At 37.1% G+C, this 20,148-nt stretch overlaps 1 protein-coding gene across 1 annotated transcript in view; it reads right to left on the reverse strand.

The window, feature by feature from the left end:
* DCC (DCC netrin 1 receptor) overlaps positions 1-20,148 on the reverse strand; it is a 1,198,282-nt gene that overhangs the window by 342,320 nt on the left and 835,814 nt on the right. Inside the window, exon 9 of the mRNA XM_030810404.1 lies at positions 14,688-14,842. Within this exon, the coding sequence (XP_030666264.1) occupies positions 14,688-14,842 (155 nt within the window). The remainder of the gene's footprint in view (positions 1-14,687; positions 14,843-20,148) is intronic.

A 20,148-nucleotide genomic window follows, 5' to 3' on the forward strand; every position in this document is an offset into this window, starting at 1 on the left:
TTGTTTGTTTGTTTTTTGAGACAGAGTCTGTTCTGTCGCCCAGGCAAGAGTGCAGTGGGGCAATCTCGGTTCACTGCAAGTTCCACCTCCCGGGTTCACGCCATTCTTCTGCCTTGGCCTCTGGAGTAGCTGGGACTACAGGCGCCCGCCACCATGCTAGGCTAATTGTTTATATTTTTAGTAGAGAAGGGGTTTCACTGTGTTAGCCAGGATGGTCTCGATCTCCTGACCTCGTGATCCGCCTGCCTCAGCCTCCCAAAGTGCTGGGATTACAGGCGTGAACCACCACGCCCTGCTGAGATTTTAAAAATATTATGTTGTCACTGCTATGTTTTCTGAACTAATTTTTATCAATGGTGAATTAATAAGAATTTTAACTCGTTAAAGAACAGTTGTCAAAACGCAATTAATGTTTGATCATTTTTCCTGAAATGATCATGGCTAATCTTAGTTTGTGTATACACACACACAGACACACACACACACACAAGTTGGCAGTGTAGTAGGAATATTATGCTAGGTTCAAACTCTGGCTCTGACACTATTAGTTTTGTTGCATTTAATTTTGTCATATCTAATGTAGGAGTTGGGTTGGGCCAGAATTCTTGCTTATAGGATATTTTACAGGTCAAAGTATTGCTATTCTTCTGAAGCTGAAAGATTTTAAGGTGATGGCATACAATTACTGTTTCAGGCCACAGGTGTTAAAAATCAGAGTCCTGGCCAGACACGTTGGCTCATGCCTGTAATCCCAGCACTTTGGGAGGCTGAGGTGGGTGGATCACCTCGGGACGGGAGTTCAAGACTTGCCGGACCAACATGGAGAAACCTGGTGTCTACTAAATATACAAAATCAGCCAGGTGTGGTGGCACATGCCTGTAATCCCAGCTATTTGGGAGCCTGAGGCAGGAGAATCACTTGAACCTGGGAGGTGGAGGTTACAGTGAGCCAGGATCGTGCCATTGCACTCCAGCCTGGTCAACAAGAGTGAAACTCCGTCTCAAAATAAAATAAAATAAAAATCAGAGTCCTGTTGTTGGCATCAGTGTCTGGAAGAAAACCATTATGGGGTTTTTATCAACTGAAGGTCAAACAGTAGAAATCCAAGCATGTGGTCAATGTCTGCAACAGATCTCACAGGCACCTTCAGCAAAATCTGTTATTTGGCTAACTTCACTCACTTATTAATTTCCTTCAGGCCACCGAAGCAGTTTGCAGTCCTTAATAATCAGAAAGTGCTGTGTCCTACAGCTTACAAGGCAGGGTTAGAATTCGGAAGAGAGGAAGAAGGTAAAAGCATATCAAATATGATTTTAAGGACACTAGGGATGTCTCTTAAAACCAACATTTCTACTTTGAGAGGCAGTGACTGAAACAGTTTTTAAAATGAAAAATATATCTTGCTAATTAAGTACACACCTGTATACACATACACTTTAATTTTCTATATGTATACATATATGCTATATGTACATATACGATTATATATAATTATATATACACACTACATATGGAAAAGTTTATATATATATAAAATTGTGTTGTCATTGCTATGTTTTAAGCTGCCTGTGAAAACTTACTAACATTGACCACAGGCTTGGATTTCTACTGTTTGACCTTCAATTGATAAAATCCCTGAAACGTTTTTCTTCCAGACACTAATGCCAATATCTGGACTCTGATTTTAACAGCTATGATCTGAATATGTATACACACACATATATATATAATACACACACACACATATCTATACATACACACATATCTACACATATACACACACACATATATATATATGCACATAGATACATGCAAACACAATATATACTTCATAGTTTGCTCAGTCCTCCAACAGATGACATGGAATCGTACTAAGAATCTGTAAGAATTCTTACTAAGATTCACAGGGCAGTATATCGGGTTGAATGGTACTCCAAAAATTCTGTACACCCAGAACCCCAGAATGTGACCTTATTTGATGACGTATCTTTGCAGATATAATTAGTTAAGACAAGGTTATACTGGATTTTGGTGCATCCCAAGTACATTATAAGAAGAGGAGAGGACTCACAGAGACACAGAAAGGAGAAGGCCATGTGGAGATGCAGGCAGAGACTGAAATTACGCAGCTACCAGCCCAGGAATGCCAAGGATTGCCAGAAGCCACCAGAAGCTAGGAAGAGGCAAGGAAGGATTTTTCTGAAGCACTCTCAGAGGAAATAAAGCCCTGCTGACACCTCGATTTCAGACTTCTAGTGTCCAGAAAGGTCAGAAAATACATTTTGTTGTTTGGAGACACCAAGTTTGTGGCACTTTGTTAAGGTAGCCCTAGATAAATAATACAACACCCAAATGGGTTAACAAGTTCACTTACTTATTTCTAAGGGAGACATTTGAAAAATCAATGAAATTGAGGTAAATTGTGTAAGATCAGTTAGCAGTGTTCCTTAATGAGGAGTTTCTAGTGCCCCTTCATATTATCCCAATACAAGCAGTATGATCCTTATTTTATAAGAATTTGAGGATCAGACCAGGTAACTGACTTCCCCAAAAACAAACAGCAGAATACAGAGGAATCTCAGTCTAGAACATAGATCTTTTGCTTATTTTTTAAAGTGATATTTCCATTTTAGGAAGAGAAACTGTCATTATCGTAAGCCCATTGTTTAGGATAAACATCCCTGTACTTAGGAATCTAGACATAGGCCTCGGGCTCTCACTAATGCACTGACGTATTCTATGGCTAGCCTTAAAAGCTCTGGTCCCCAGGTTTATTGGTTGTACATTTCAATGGTTGGAATCTACTATCTTAAAGTATTTATGGATTTAAAATTATGTTTCAGGGTACCGGGAAATGTTTCAGACTCTGGGTACCCAGAGTTAATGGAGGCTCTGACTCCCAACAATAAGAAAAAGGGTTAAAAAATGAGATGTTGGAAACAACTTCCTCTAGTAGAATTCTAGGGCCTTTCCTGGAACAGAAACCAAGCTTCTGGTATAATTCTGATGTAAGGAGATTCAACTTCTGGATCATCCCTGAATTGACATCCCATTAGAATTCAATCTCCTGTTTAATGAACATAGGCAAAGAACACATTAGAAAACAAACTGGTTCTGGGCTAACATTCATTTTGGCACTGACCTGCCCTTTTTGGATGGGTTCCTGAGAAAATCTTGGCAGCTGGAAGACTGGGCTGCTGATCTGAGGCCTTTAGTCAATTCTCGTCATATTACACTTCACTAGCCTGACCCGGGGCAGCGGGGGTGGGGTGGTGTTCTATAAAGGAGGCTTCCTTATGGATGACAAATATTCGAGCATCTTCTGTACATGGCACTGCACATATCCCTGTAACATATTCATTAGGGATGTGTAGGGCACAGACACTTTACAATTTATGACATGAAGAATGATCCAATGGTTTTTCCTCAACTGTTCATCTTTGCCACTGTTAGAATCTAAATACTGCATTGCGTTGGCCATTGGCCTGCTCGTATGTGGCATTTTCTTTTATTTTTATACTCAAAGAAATCCTGGGAACTTCCTTTAAGCTCATCGCCTAATTAGGTAAATAAAATCTGCAAACATTTAACAGTTAAACTTCATGAGTAAAAAAATAATAATTCTTGATTTATTCCCTAAATCCCTCCCCTCCCTACACACCCTCCAAATTAGCTCCATTCCCAGTTTTTAGATCCCATGAAATGGTAACAACCATTCACCCAGTTTCTGAGGCCCAAAATCTGAAATAAAATTTGACTCTTTGTCTTTTCTCCCATCCCACCCGCAGCAGCAAGTCTTGTTGTTTCTATCTTCCAAAGGCATCTTGGATTCTTCTAGTTCTTTACTCCTCCAAAATTACCAGGCAACCTGAGCTATCTCATCATTAAACTACTGAATTCATCTTGTCTCTGCTCTTCTTGCTTCCAATTTAAAAATGAAAATTATGTCATGTCAATCCCTCCTGCATAAATGCCCCCACTCCCAACTAAGGACTACATCCAGATTCCTCATTATGGCTTCCAAGATTTTCATGACTGAGCCCTGCTACCGCTTGACTTTACCTCCACCACTCTCTCTCTTGCTTGCTCTGCTGCAGGACAATAGTCTTTTGCTCTTCCTCTTCAGAAACTTAGCACTGCTTATTTGCTTTGTCTGAAATGTCTTGTCTCACAGGTATCACCTTTTCACATTCTTTTAGGTGTGCCCCTAAATATCCCTTCTTCAGCAAGTCTTTCTTTGACATTCCTATCTAGAATCATCCCTATCCTACTCATCCTATGTCCCTTAAGCTGTTTTGCTCTTCTGTGGGCTTCACTTTTATTTATTTATTTATTTCGAGACAGAGTCTCACTTTGTTGCCTAAATTTTTCAGTACTCAGAATTTTATTTCTGAGCTCCCACCCCTGAAAATGCAGTCTGGAACGCTTGCATCTTAAGCATTTAAACATCCTGTATTTCATCAGATCTTAAGAACTCTCTCATGAGAGTGGAGAAGGGACAGGCTTTTATTCTTATCTACCTGGCCAGGTATTAGACTCAGAACGTTTGTGTGTGACATGTCACGATCATGGCTCACTGCAGCTTCAAACTCTCAGGCTCAGGCAATCCTTTCATCTCAGCCTCCCAAGCAGCTAGGACTACAGAAACAAACCACCACACTTGGCTGAATTTTCCATATTTAGTAGAGACAGGGTTTCTTTATGTTGCCCAGGCTGGTCTGGAACTCCTGAGTTTAAGGGATCCGACCTCCTTGTCCTCCCAAAGTGTTGGGATTGCAGGCGTGTGCCACCACTCCCAGCCTATTTGCTTATAATTCCTCTTCATCATTAGAATACAGACTTTACCAGGATAAGTACTTTGTCTTTTTTTTATTACCAAATTCCCAGTCTCAAGAAACAGAGTGTAGTCCATTGCAAGCATGCAATGAATTATTTGTTGAATGAATGAATGAATCAATGAATGAATGAAGAGATGAGGAGATTCAAACTAATTTGGAGGGTGAAATATGAGCTTATGCAGGCTAAAACTTTGATCCCTGTGATGAATTAGACAGGATAGGATTTTTGCTCTTGGAAATATTTAATCAAAATCTTAAAGGAAAAATAGAAGAGATTTATGAAATAGCCTAATGGATAAGAACAGCATTTCAAACATATCCAAAAAAACACAGACACAGAAATTAGCAAATTATGTGCAGCGTTAAGGAGCATCATTATATGAGAAATAATTAGAATTAAGTAATGGAGTTATAATGGATGATTATAACAATAGCTGGTATTTATTGAGGGCTGACAATGTACCAGGAAGTAAACTAAGTATCTCATTTCATCCTCAGAATAACCATTTGAAGGTGTACAATTGCATTACCATCTTAAATATTTTATTTTAATATTTACAGCATCCCTGCAAGATAGATATCCTGGCTAACACGGTGAGACCCCGTCTCTACTAAAAATACAAAAAATTAGCTGGGCATGGTGGCGGGCGACTGTAGTCCCAGCTACTCGGGAGGCTGAGGCAAGAGAATGGTGTGAACCCGGGAGGCAGAGCTTGCAGTGAGCCGAGATCGCGCCACTGCACTCCAGCCTGGGCGACAGAGCAAGACTCCGTCTCCAATAAAAAAAAATTAAAAAAAAAAAAGATAGATATTATCTCCATTTTACATAAGAAAAGCTAACTTAACCCAGTTAGCTGACAAGTGAAAAAGCTAGAATGCAAACCCAGTCTGACTTCTAAATCTTTGTTTTTAAACATGTCATTCTACTTCCATTTGGATAACCTAGAACACCAATTATAGATTTAAATAAGAGGACAATGTACAAGTTACTAGCACTGACCATGGGCTTAGAGTTCCATTGCTTGACTTTCAATTGATACAAATCTGTGGTCATTTCCTTCCAGAAGTGAGTGACAACATCTCAGCTTTGATTTTAACAGCTACAATTAGAAGCAGTAATTGCTTGTCATAGGCTTAAAATCTTTCTATTTTAACTCATGGTAATCTCCACTCCCTGCAGAATAGCCTGTGATCAGAAATTCTGTCCCAACTCAACTCCTCATTGCATGGGATCTTGGGTTCCCCAAGGAGGAAAGATTGGGCAATTAAAGTAACATAATGTAAGAACATTGGAGTTAAAGAAAAATAGCTAAAGTCATATTATTGACCTTTTATGTAACATGTAAAATTCACCACATATTACAGCAGGTAGGATATAACCTGCAGTTAAAAGAATCCATAAAATAGTACAGTAATTTAAAAGGGAGTTTTACTTAATTTTGGTAGAGTGTTATACCACATAATTTCTAAAATATACTAAAATATTTTATACTAAAAGACAATATGGTTTGTGCATCAAATTATATCTGCATTAGATTATGCATTAATTACATACTGAAACTATGTAACACTAACTTTAAGTTAAAAAAAGGAAATAGGGCCAGGCACGGTGGTTCACACCTGTAATCCCAGCACTTTGGGAGGCCAAGGTGGGCAGATCATGAGGTCAGGAGTTCAAGACCAGTCTGGCCAACATAGTGAAACCCCGTCTCTACTAAAAATACAAAAACTTTGCCAGGTGTGGCGGTGTGCGCCTGTAGGGAGGTTGAGGCAGGACAATCACATGAACTTGGGAGGTGGAGGATGCAGTGAGCTGAGATCACACCACTGCACTCCAGCCCGGGCAACAGTGCAAGATTCCATCTCAAAAAAAAAAAGAGAGAAAGTAAATTTGATTCCACAGTATTATTTAGGTGCATTTATTTTATAGGTATATTTTCATCAAAAATAGTATCCCTAACTTCTCTGAAGATTTGTGTCCCCTCCAAAATTTCATGTTGAAATTTAAACCGCAATGCAAATATTTTAATAATCTTTTAAAAGATGATTAGGCCATGAAGGCTCTACCCTCATGCAGAGATTAGTCCTCATAAGAGGGCTAGAGGAAACAGCTAGCTCCTCTTTTTTGTCCTACCATTTCTTCCACCATGTGAGGACACAGCATTCATACCCTCTGGAAGATGAAGCAGCAACAAGGCCCCATCTTGGAAGCAGAGACCAGCCCTCACCAGACACCAAACCTGCTTAATCTCAGACTTCCCAGTCTCCAGAACCACGAGCAATACATTTCTATCCTTTATAAATTACACAGTGCCAGGTGTTTTGTTATAGCAGCAGAAACAGACAAAGAAAGAAATTTCTGCCCTTATTTTATTTTCTATCCCAAGCATGTCTAAAAGCCTGGACACATAGTTGGTGCTCAATAAATACTTATGAACTGCATAGAAAAATACGCTCTAAAGATGAGGGAGTGCTTCAACACATATGTGATTAAAATGCCTTATTCCTTTCTATCTTTACTCTTTCTTAGCGGTGTTCATCAGCTCTCCATCAAAGCAGTTGCCTAAAGCAGCTCAGCTCATATCCTTGGAGTAGAGTTTCATTCAGCTGCACCAGCATGATGACAATATCCCCATAGATGTTCATGCTGGCTTTTGCTCTAATTCAGCTTAGCAAACCAACTGCTTTCACGTTTAGCAGGGTATATAACCAAACCAGGCGATTAAACCCAAATCAGATCTACTTAGGGAACCTCTTTCTCCTAGTTGACCATGCTGCCTGAAAACCAATAATTATAATGACACTTTCTTATCCCCTTTCCTACACTCCCTTACGTCTACCTATGAGAAGTTAGCTTTCTTTCTATGTAATTTCTCATGGAGCAGGTAAATTTTCTAGATGTTTGGTTATACCAGCTGAAGAAGCCTGAATCATACTGTGTGCTCAAAAGAAAAGAGAAAATAAGAGAGCCAGCAGAAGCTTCTTAGGGAAATTACACTTATGATATACCACTGTTTAACCCAAGCAACTAGTAAGCTATGTCCTTCACTTTCAGTTGAACTTCGGAAGATACTTACATATTTTTCCAGGTAATGGATTTTTAATGTGATTAACTAAATTAAGTAAATAAACAGCATATCTTCAGGTCTAGATTCTCTGGCCTTTAAAAAGTCATGTCTATTAATTTAGCACATAATTAACTTTTTTGCTTTGAACAAAACTGAACAATTTTATTCAGGGAGATGAAAAAAAGCTGTTTTTAGTGAATTCTATTTAAAGTAGTTTCCACTAGACTACCAGTTCGTTGAGAGTTAGGACCATTTCTGACTTGCTTTTGTATCCTCATTTACCAGCATAGTGCCTAGACTGCCGCTGTCCGAGAGAACTTTCTGAAATAATGGAAACGTTTTCTGTGATCTCCAATATGGTAGCCAGTACTCATCTATGAATTCATGAGATGTGGCTCACAAGACAGATAAGTTGAATTTTTGGTTTTTAATTTTATTTAAAGTGCTACTAAGCAGTTGGAATAGGGCTATTGTGACTGACAAACTGAATTTTAAATTTTATTTTATTTCAATACTTTTAAATTTAAATAGACAAATGTGGCTTGTGGTTACTGTACTGGAAACTGTAGGTTTAGAACTTAGCACAAAATAAATATTTTTAAATGAATGAAGAAAGAACACAGTGACTCACATTTGCTTTGAAGTCTTCTAGAGGTGATTAAACAACCCATCATCTCAAGCCTACCTCTAATCCTTCCACTAATATATGTCATTATCAAAGACATCATACCTAGCCTAATTGGCCATTAAATCCAAATGAATTCCTTAAGCCTTTGGTCACAGAGGATACTAAACCATAAGTTTTTAACGTTCCCCATCTCTTATTTATAATACCTGAAAACATTTTTTTATATCCAGAGACTTTTAAAATAATGTATTTGTATGCTACCAAAAAAGATGTAATGCCAGTGATTATCTTTACTTCTTTCCATTATTTATGTCTGGCCATGTATGGGATCAGACAACTGAATTGTTGTCAAGTGGACAGGTTCGCCATAGTGGTCATCCCAATTATTTATTGAAATCTCAATGCGGTGCAGTTAATAGTTGTCAATCAAGTGACAAAAGTAATGAGCTAGACAGCGCTGTGATCAACTTAGTTTGCTTAGTTTATGTAACCATCCTTAAATAAATATAACTGATATTTTATATCTTTCCCAAACCGGATTCTACCAGCATCAACGAACCAATGACAGCCAAGTGTCACGTAACAATGTTTTGATCAGCAGCAGCCCAAATATACCAAGGTGGTCCCATAAGAATATAATGAAGTTGAAAAATTTCTATCGCCTAGTGACATCTTGCCATCATATGATTCTAATGCAATGCATTACCTTTTCTATGTTTAGATACGCTCAGATGTACAAATATCTACCACTGTGTTATAATTGCCTACAGTATTCAGTACCGTCACATGCTGTACAGGTTTGCAGCCTAGGAGCGACAGGCTCTACCATATAGCCTAGGTGTGCAGTAGGCTCTACCATCTAGGTGTGTGTAAGACACTATGATGTTCTCAGAAAAATGAAATCAATTAATGATGCATTTCTTGGAATGTATATCCTTCCTTAAGTGACACATGGCTTTATTTATAAAATGGCAATGCTGTGATACATTTTAAGGGATAATGTAGCACTTTCTGTTCATAAGACTTCAAAATTTAGACAAGCCAATCTATAACAGCCTGCCAAATGCTAAGGAGAGGTTAATTAGGGAGAAAGTAACAGAGTATGTAAATGTGCTAACTGTATAGTGATCAAGCTAGTTCTAAACTATAAATGAGGTATTATATTAGCCTTATTTACCCAAGTGATTACCCTGGTGAGTGTCCTACTTTGTTTGTAAATGTAGAGCAGTTGAAATTATGTTATTTGATCCTGTTGGGTCAGGGAGCTTTTTTTTTTTTTTTTAATTGAGATGCCAGGCAAGACCCAGTGGCTGCCCACGTGTTATCATATTTTGTTTTTTGCAACTTAGGAAGAAGAGGAATAAATGATACTCCCATTTATAGTTCAGGAAACTGAGGTATCAATGATTGACAAACTTGCTCTAGGATACAGGTAGTAATGTTCAGAGACATTATTTGAACTTCTCTGTTCTTTTCCTAACAACCATATAAGTAGAGCCCTATTAGAATTATTAAAATCTCAAGAAGGAGGAAAGAAGCAAATATGGCTATTCCTCTAGATAATATATTCTAAAGTCACTCAGCTTGGTGGGTTGCTTTCACTCATTTTTTTAGTGTAAAGAATATAATAGACTAAGAATATTACTTACAACTCTTAAATATAAAAGAGTTTTGTAGATAATTGAGTTGTGGTCTTGCAAATAGGCTTCCCGTTCTAACTCAAGCCCTCAAGCTAGTATGTGGTCCATTTTAACATCCTTTATGATTAAACTGCCTTAACAGGATCTTAACGGACTGCAAATAATAATTCAAGAAATCTCCACATGTGGTATGAAAAGATTAGACAAGTCTTAAGCAGACAGGGACTTAAATCCTGGCTGATAATATGGTAGAGAAATTATATACCATAAAGGCAGGGGAGAATGGGCAAGGGTTTAGCAAAGGAAGATAGCATCAGAGGACACAAACCTTCATATAAATCAAGCCTTTCTATTTCGAGCAATTATTTCATAAACTGGATCTTGGGCTGTTGATCTCTTTAAATGATTACTACAAAATGTATGCACTTTTAGAAACAGTTGCTGGCTGATTTATATTTCAGACATATTTTCTATCAGTTTTATTTTTTGTGAATATGGTTTGTATAATAAGAGTTGATATTTTCAAATAATATGAAAAGCTTGAAATTCAATTTGTATACAAGCTATGTAATTTTAGTGTACAATTACTACATCACATTTGGAAAACATTGATAAAAGCAGCAACAAAATGCATACTCAGCCGAGACCCATTTTCGAAAGATAAGATCATTTTGTCAGAAAAGAAATATTGATGAAAACATTTTCTTTAACCTGATCTTGCCTCTAAATTCTGATAGTCTAGCGAAGTAATAAAACCAGCCCTCACATTTTCTCTTAAGGGCAGAAGGATGGGCTTATAACAGAGGGAAGGATGGTGGGAAGGAGGCAGGGAGGAAGGGAGGAAGGAATGGGAAAGGAAAGGAATCATAGGATCTCTGGTATATTCCATCTTCTTCAGTAATTAGTGTCTTATTGAGCAGGCTTGGAGAAGATGAAGTAAGTGCTCCTCATCCTAGAAATACTTTCAAATTGCCAAAATGGCATTTTATGTTACCAACAGAAGATAAAATGCACATGCAATGACTATCACTCATGATAATATAATTTATTTATTCTAATGTCTGTAAGAAAGATGGCAAGTGAGTTTAGCAATACTCAATATACATGAATTGAAGGAATTGGCTAACTCTTTTGCACATGTAAAGGATATTCTGAATGTCTTGTTTATGCAGGATACTTTATTCCTAACTACTTATCTACTCAATAAGGGATGAATTATCCAGTGGCAATGTTCAATGAAACAGAATCAAATCACAGTGCAAATAAACAATGATCTGCAAAGGTATCCTTATTCCATATATTGGTAAGAAAATGGGTAATTTAATAGAACAATGCTGTTACTAAAGGCCAAAATATGGTTAGCATTCTAAGGCTGTTATTGCCGCCATTAATCAAAAAAAATTCATGGCTGCATCATGTTTCTAAAGCAGAAAGGTTCTTCATTTTCATTTCTTAGAGAATAGAATTTATATGTGACAACAATACCAACAATCAACATGTTTTATTCAATTAGGCTTTTGTTATTTTATACCTTATCATTTACGCTAATTGTTAAGCAAAGTAAATGCTTACAGAGACTTGGGTCCAGTGAGGTGCTCTGCACAAATTTTTCACACTGCTTTCTGAATGGGAAGGAATGTGTGATATATAAAGCATAGACGTGGCTGTCACTGTAACTGGATTACAAGACTGATTTGAGGAGGTGGATGCAGTATGATCTGGGCATAAGGAATTAACTAGGTAATATGCTGCAGCCATCACAGGTCATGGGCCCACGAACAAATCCGTGACTCAGATTGTTTGTATCCATTTACCAAATTCTTATAAGTTCCCCTACTTGAGTTGTTTTGTTATTGTTACATAGTTAAAATATTTGCTTCCCCCCAAATCTGCTGAGATCCATAAATACTGCTGCTTTATTACTCACGTATGCTTTTCTAACATGCCTCATGCAGCCTGGAACAGTGTTAGGAACATAATAAATGTTCATTAAACATACTTATGAATTGAGTTATGTCATTGTTTGTGTTTTACAAAGTTAAGGCCATATGTGGGATACAAAAAATCATTATTCTTTTTAACTTAATTATATTAAAATAGCAGAATATATTGTATCATTATATTATAGTTTTTATTTTTTTTTAATTTTTATGGAATGAGTGTTGTTAGCCAGTGTCAAAAAGGAAAATACTTTACAGTCCCTTGGCTTGGAAATCATGGTGTTTAAAAAAAAAAAGTAAAATTTTAAAACACTGAAAATTGCTTTCTTAAGTTGAATGCTTAGAAAAAATAGCATTGATCAAAGGAAAAAAAACACTCATTCTTACAAAGGAAGGCTAACCAATCAGGATTTTTATCAGAAATGCAACGTAATCATGACTAGTCAGCTCTGAAAAGTACAGTATAACACTTTTACGATAATTTTAGAACTAGGAGATGAAAAATTCAGATAATCCAAGGAGATTTGATCTTTTGAAAATGAGCATGCTTTTAAAGTTAGTTCCAATATTGGAAAATTTACCAAGGATGTCTTTAAGGAATTTTTCAAGAGTTTTTAAACTGTTGACCTATCTACCACATGACATATACCATATATAGTGTGTGTGTGTATTATATATATGTAAAACCTAATTTGTTTTTAATCAAAAACATAAAATAGTCATAAAAGTTATTGATTTTACATAGATGATCTATGAAGAGAAAGTCAGTAAAGCAACTGAAGACTCAAATGTTGGGCCGGGCGCGGTGGCTCATGCCCGTAATCCTAGCACATTGGGAGGCCGAGGCAGGGAGATCACTTGAGGTCAGGAGTTCGAGACCAGCCTAGCCAAAATGTTGAAAGCTCGTCTCTACTAAAAATACAAAAATTAGCTGGGAGGCGGAGGTTGCAATGAGCCGAGATTGTGCCACTGCACTCCAGTCTGGGCAACAGAGTGAGACTCTGTCCCAAAAATAAAAAAAGAAGATTGAAATGTTATATTAATATAGACATTATAAAGGGGAAATTGGCATTGTTTGGTGATTTAAATCAGTACCGCAACAAAACATTGCCCAGAACAGAAACCTGGGAGCAGGACCAGCTCATAGGCAGCAAAGGGTGAAGTTGTGCAAGGCCTCATGTTCTGCTGTAGCCATCCCATAATCTTAATAATTTTTAACAATGTGCCCCTGTGTTTTTATTTTGCAAACAGAAATTATTTGGGTCCTACAAATTATCATTATGCCTGGGGGCCTGCATTTCCAAATAATTGTCTGGAACCTCAACATGACTATGCTTTTGAAGTTGTTGAGGTTTTATTTTTGTGAGGCAAATATTTGTAGTACTTGCACAACTTAGCCCTCTTCCCTCCCTTCAGTTAATGCTTTATTCCAGTTTGTTATCATCCTGTCTCTGTAGCCCTGGTCAAGTGAAAGAATGGATGGAGATTCTGTCGAAAATGCACTCAGACTGTGTCTCCTGCTTTCTCTTCTTCAACATGCTGATTTAAACCACCCAAGAAGTGATAGAATACAAAGGTTACTCTCTCACAATTACCAGTTAAAATATTTCCAATCTCTACTTCACCTTATTCCCAAAATACAAGAGGTGATTTTGATATACCTCTTTAGTTTCATGTAAAATGAACAAGAAATCAAAATATCATTATAAATTTTGTTACATAAAAAGGAAATAGGTACAGTTAGGTGTTTAACATAAGGCCGCTTGTTAACAAGTAGCTATGCATTTCATTTTAAATTGCAATTTTTTTTTAATGTGAAACAAAACAAATTTGGCGAATGGCTCATCAGCAACTAATCTTTTCAAAAAACATTAGAAATGCACAAGAAAAAACAAAATTTTGTCAGGTACAGAAATAGTTTTCGATATGTAATTTTGGAGCTCTTCCTTTATCAAAGTAGAAATCATTGAATTATACGTTGGTCAAAGAACATTCAGCTGCTTTACTTTGTGGGAAAAAAAAATAAAAAAGCTGAATCTAGTGATTCAACGTAGAGGAGAGTGAGATTATCCAATAGAGGTTATCTCTCATATTCCTCAAGTCTCAATTTGCTTTTAGTAGCTTTTTCAGTGCATGCGGTGTGTGTTTAAGCTTTTGAATTAGTCCCTGGATTTAGAAGTTGTATGCTATTGTTCTTTTACCTTTGATGTTACACTTTTACTAACTCAAAAAATCTGAAAATTCAGCAGAGGAGGCTGAAACCCAATGATGATGATAAAATACTGTCAGGCAGAGTAAATCACTTTCTTAGGAAATGAATATGTAGACTGCATGGATATATTAGGCCCTTATAGAGGTTAATTTGCCATTATGGTATGTGGCCTAAGTGAAGAGGCCATTCTATTTACAAGTTATCTTACTTTTAAAAGTCCTTGAGTTATATAGGTTACTTAAAAGAAAAAAAATTGTTATTCCATTTTGTCACCTCACAAAGGTTCTGTGAAAGAATTCAAGGATATTGCAGAGGAAAATAAACACTTTCTAAATGTGGCCCGTTCCTTTTCATACTCACACTCAGGCTGTGTGGCCACCTTGATGGGTTGAGAACTCTCTCCCGGTCCCCATTCATTGTAAGCCACAACTCGAAAGGTGTACATGGCTTCTGGCTTCAGGTTTCCCACAGTGAGCTGAAGGGACCCAGGCTGTGTTGTATTCAATGCTCGTTCCCTGAGAAATCAAAGTTGCAGAGAAAGATTATTCCAAAAAGAATACCTTCAGCCAAAATCTGTATTTGATGTGCAAGAGTAGTGAGGTGAACCAAAAGGTTGCTCACTCATCTAATGTTGACTCTGGGACATAATTCAAGAACTCAGACTTTCTATTGAAAATAAACTAATTGGAAGGACCTACAAATAAATGTTGCAAGGATTCTGGGGAGTTTAAGATTATGTCATTCTCCATGAAACTTGCAAACTAAAGTCTTTTTCCTCGACACTTTACAATTTGGAATTCAAAACCCATGAAAAACAAGGAGCTATTAAAATAAGGAGAAACATCTGGAATGTAGACAGGAAGATGGGTTTTGTAAACATCCGGCTAATGACAGAAATCAAGGTTTCAATTATTCCACAAATCGGTCTTTGTCAGTATTGCCAACAAATGCATTTATGCATTTTCTCTCATTGTATGAAAGGAAAACGCAGATGCTAAGTGTTCTATGTATGGAGCCTGAGTCCCTGTGGTTACTGTAAGTGCAATTAGTGAAAGGAAGTAGATTCCTTCCTGCGTGAAGAGAAACTGTAACATATGCCTGTTTGCCTTGCTCTTCAAGCCACATCTCTATGTGTTCAATATCAATACGTTTATCAACTAAAAACTTCCTTAGTGTTGCAAACTTAATCTACTGATCGTGGTTGCATTTATAGTGCATATTAAAAGACGACAAACCCTTTGGATATGGATGCTGACATTTTAGAAATGATAACTATTGAAGTATTCTTTAAGGACACACAGGATTCTGGACCTTCTGAACATTCTAGATATCCTCATTGGAACTTAACATATAGCTGATTGAACTGAGTGAAGAAGGGACTTCCTCTAAGCTTCTCAATTGTTTCTCAAGGTTTCTATATCTAGATAACATCTCTTGCTTCTCAGTGGAATTATATGTACACTTTAATTTTGCCATTCAGATATGTTTTGGTTTTGGACATATTTAAAATGAAATATCTTTTTCTGCCAGGGAAAATTAGATTTTCAAAAAGTAAAAGTTCTAAGTGCATGAATGATGATGATTCCTATGCATATCTACACTCTTAATACGACTAATGGCAGAGACTGGCTGGCTTGTCCTCAAACCGGAAATTTCTTCTTCACGTACTAGACCATATTTTCCAGCTTCCCTGAAGTCTAGTTGAGGCCATGTGACTGAGTCTCATCAAGAGTTTGACTGTATGTGATGTGATGTGGGCTGATTCCAGGCCTGGCTTAAAATAAACTGCACATGGGTAATTCACCATGTTCTCTTCCTTCACCTGTTGTCTTGAGGTGGGGAAGCATGATGACCTTAGAAGCCATATGGGTGATGATGGAACAATCAACATTTGTAATAATTCTATAGAAGAGCTGGGAAAAGAACTGACAATTAGTAACATCCCTTCCATACCTCATAGAGTCAGAAATAGTTCTGAGCCATTATATATTTTAGGGCTTATTTGTTATAGGGGTTAGCATTATTTTATCTAGCACTGCTAGTATTTAAAATATGCACCCTGAGTGGTTGCCAGGAGCTAAGTGATGGGAGAACGGGACGTTAGTGTTTAATGGGTAAAGAATTTTAATCGGAAACAATGAAAAATTTTGTGGACAGATGGTGGTGATGGTAGCACAACAAAGTACATGCACTAATATCATAGAACTGTACACTTACAAATAGTTAAAAGTGTAAAATGAATGATATGTTTTACAATAGAGAAAAAGCACCCTGTATGAATCTGGATATAGCCTGAGGTTTAGGTATTCTTTTAGAAGTGCAGTATGAAGTTTCTGGAAGGCTGAATTCTGACTTCTAGGAGAGTAGTGGTCTGGATGAGATTCAATAGTAATCTAAAGTAGGTAAGGCTAAGAAATATGGAACAATGCTCCCATTTGCCACATACCACACTGCTATATTCCACCATACTAAGATCATTGAGGTCAGCAAGTGGATTTTTAAAAGCGAACCCTCATAATAGAATTGTATGCCTTGTTGTATATAGCTCAAAGAGATTGAGTACATGGAGATGGGGATTTTTGCTTATTTATTTTTTTTTAGCAGAAGAATTTTTATACCCAGTACCTCAGGTAGCTTACTGATATAGATAGGGCAGTTTTGTTATCATTATTTTACATATAGAAAGTGAGATTTAGAAAAGCAACATGATTTATTCAAAGGCTTCACAGTTAGTGGGTATCACACTTAAGAATGAAATCTGGAACTTCATCGTCTAAATCTAGTATTGATATCACTCAACAATAGTGGAAAAATAAGGAACTTCTTTGGATCATGGGAACTTTGGGTAAAAGACATGAGGTCCTATAAGGAAAAAGGGGACAATGGGCACTCAGAGACTGCTGAGAGGATGAATTTGTCTATCATCTGCTGTGAATCATTTCATAGCATCTTTTCTAGACCTTCAAGCAACATTGTTATCAAAGGTCAGATTTGCCTATCAAACACCTTGGGTATCTATAAGGAAGGACAGCTTTCATAATTGACTTTATTATTACAAATACTAAATAAATTGGACGAAATAACTGTGTTCCAAGTCATGCTGGCCATAACCCTTTGAACAGGTATTCTTCTGTACTTTATTTTTAAATTAATTTCATTATTTTAGATTCTGGGGTACATGTGAAAATGTGTTACATGGGTATATTGTGTGATGCTGAGGTTTGAGGTATGATTGATCCTGTCATGACCAGGTAGTAAGTATAGTACACAATAGTTTTTCAACCCTTGCCCTCCTCCCTCCCTCCTATCTCACATTCCCATGTCTACTGTTGCCATCTGTATGTCCCTGACTGAGTACTCAGTGTTAAGCTCCTACTTATAAGTGAGAACACGTAGTATTTGGTTTTCTGTTCCTGCATTAATTTATTTAGGATTATGGCCTCCAACTGCATCCATGTTGCTGCAAAGGAAGTGATTTCATTCCTTTTTATGGCTGCACAGTATTCCATGGTGTATATGCACCATATTTTCTTTATCCACAATATATGAGTGCATGGATGTTTTTGTTAGAATTATTTAATTTATCTTGGATATATACCAGTTAATGGGATTGCTGGGCTAAATTGTGGATCTGTTTTAAGTTCTTTCAGGAATCTCCTAATTGCTTTCCATAGTGCCTAAAGTAATAAATTTACATTTCTGCCAACAGTGTATACGCATTCCCTTTTCTCTGCAGCCTCGCCAGCATCTATTGTTTTATTTATTTATTTATTTATTTTTTAGTAATAGCCATTCTGACTGATGTGGAATGGTATCTCGTTTTGGTTCTGATTTGCATTTCTGATGATTAATGATGTTGAGCACTTTTTTCATATGTTTGTTGGCTGTTTGTATGTGTTCTTTTGAGAAGTATCTGTTTACGTCTTTTGCTGAACAGGTATACTTTAAAGGAAAGAGAGGCAAGAAAATTTGGACATGTCCAGGTAAAAATGTCCAAGATCATGAAATGAAAATATCACTTAAATATAAAAGAGGATGCTGGACTTCATAATTGGGAAGATTTAATAATCTCCACTGGCCTCCAAAAATTATCCAAAATTAATAATTCATAAAAAATTGTATATATAAACATATTCATTGATATGGACAAGTCATATTTTCTCAGTCTTACATAAAGTATAAATAAAGCATCTTTAGAAAATGCTTCCATGGTTTTGATCTGTAAAATAGAACCCAGGCAAATGCATTGTGCTTGCTATGTAAATACACCTCCAAGACAACTCTATGGTTCAACCTCTAATCACCTGCTGGTTCTGCCCTGGGTTGACCACTGGTTTCCACAATGCAGGCTCTTAGTGGTTTTAAACCATGGTTTAATCTAACCATTTCAATTTTATGTGCCACTTTCCAGAAATCTGCTTATCATATCAAAGGGAGTTTGCATCTAAACACTATGTAGGCCAGGCATGGTGGCTCACGCCTGTAATCCCAGCACTTTGGGAGGCCGAGGCGGGCAGATCACTTGAGGCCAGGAATTCAAGAACAGCCTGGTCAATGTGGTGAAGCCCTCTCTCTAGTAAAAATACAAAAATTAGCCAGGCATGGTGGCAGGTGCCTGTAATTCTAGCTACTCGGGTGGCTGAGGCATAAGAATTGCTTGAGCCCAGAGGCAGAAGTTGCCATGAGCTGAGATCATACCATTACACTCCAGCCTGGGTGACAGAGTAAGACGTTGTTAAAAAAAAAAAAGAAAAAAAAAAAAAAACACCTCAAAACCCTATGTAGACTATGGAGTAAGTAGTTCAGGACTGGGGTAAGTCAGGGGGACTGTTTCTAGCCTTCACATTAAACTTTCTGAGACCCAGATTTCTCAAGTACCACATATGTGCTATAAAAATGTTTGTATCACAATGTCTGAAAGAAATGAAATGCTGTAGGTCAAATATCTAAAGCAAAATACATGGCACCTAATACTTAATATGGATTATGCAATAATGGCAGTCACTGCTATTATTTTATAATAACAAAATACCACCACTACTTCATAAGAAATAAATCCTATTGTGTCCAAGAAGGGGACTTTTCCACAAAGTATTTAAAACCAGGAATCTGAGGACATAAATTAATGACAGATATAATCATATAGAAAACCTACATAGATAGGTTTCACTGACCTTGGGGCCTGCCCCCCACCCCCAAAAAATCTTTATTGATATTTTCTATCATATTAATTTTCTTTGCAAAGATAAGTCAAAATAAAAAGAGTGAGCATAACTACAGACATTGAACAAGTTTCAATAATGAAAATAATCATTTTTAAAGGGCTGGAAACTTTGCTCTATGAGGGACACTGAGAAGAAATAGGAGTTCCCTGAGTTCCACAGTCTTGATAGTCTTATGGTATCTGATGTCCCCACTGGTGGCTGAGTGTCTGCTGCCAAACTGCTGTGTGGCTTCCCTGGGTTTTAATGGGGTGACATCAAATTGCTAACATTATACAAATGCATATTGAGAAAGAGGTATTTCCCGCCATGCTGTCCTTCACAGATTTGTTCAGTTCTAGCCCCAAGGATTCCCACAAAGTTTTTAATCACTCTTTCCAGGCTTTAATAGCTATAAACAAAACATAGCAAACCATTTCCCAACAAGTAAGTAACATCTGAGTTTGGAAGGGCAGTTTATTACGTGGGATTTCTCTGGTTCCACTATAGGCCAACACTAGCCACCTAAAGTAAATTTTCCATAAAGCGGTAATTAAGGATTTCCTCTCTGCTCACTGTAGTCCATACTCCTCTGTAAATGGGCAGATAAGCACACTGGG

The sequence above is a fragment of the Nomascus leucogenys genome, chromosome 4 (genome assembly GCF_006542625.1).
Source record: "Nomascus leucogenys isolate Asia chromosome 4, Asia_NLE_v1, whole genome shotgun sequence".
Classification (NCBI taxonomy): Eukaryota; Metazoa; Chordata; class Mammalia; order Primates; family Hylobatidae; genus Nomascus; species Nomascus leucogenys.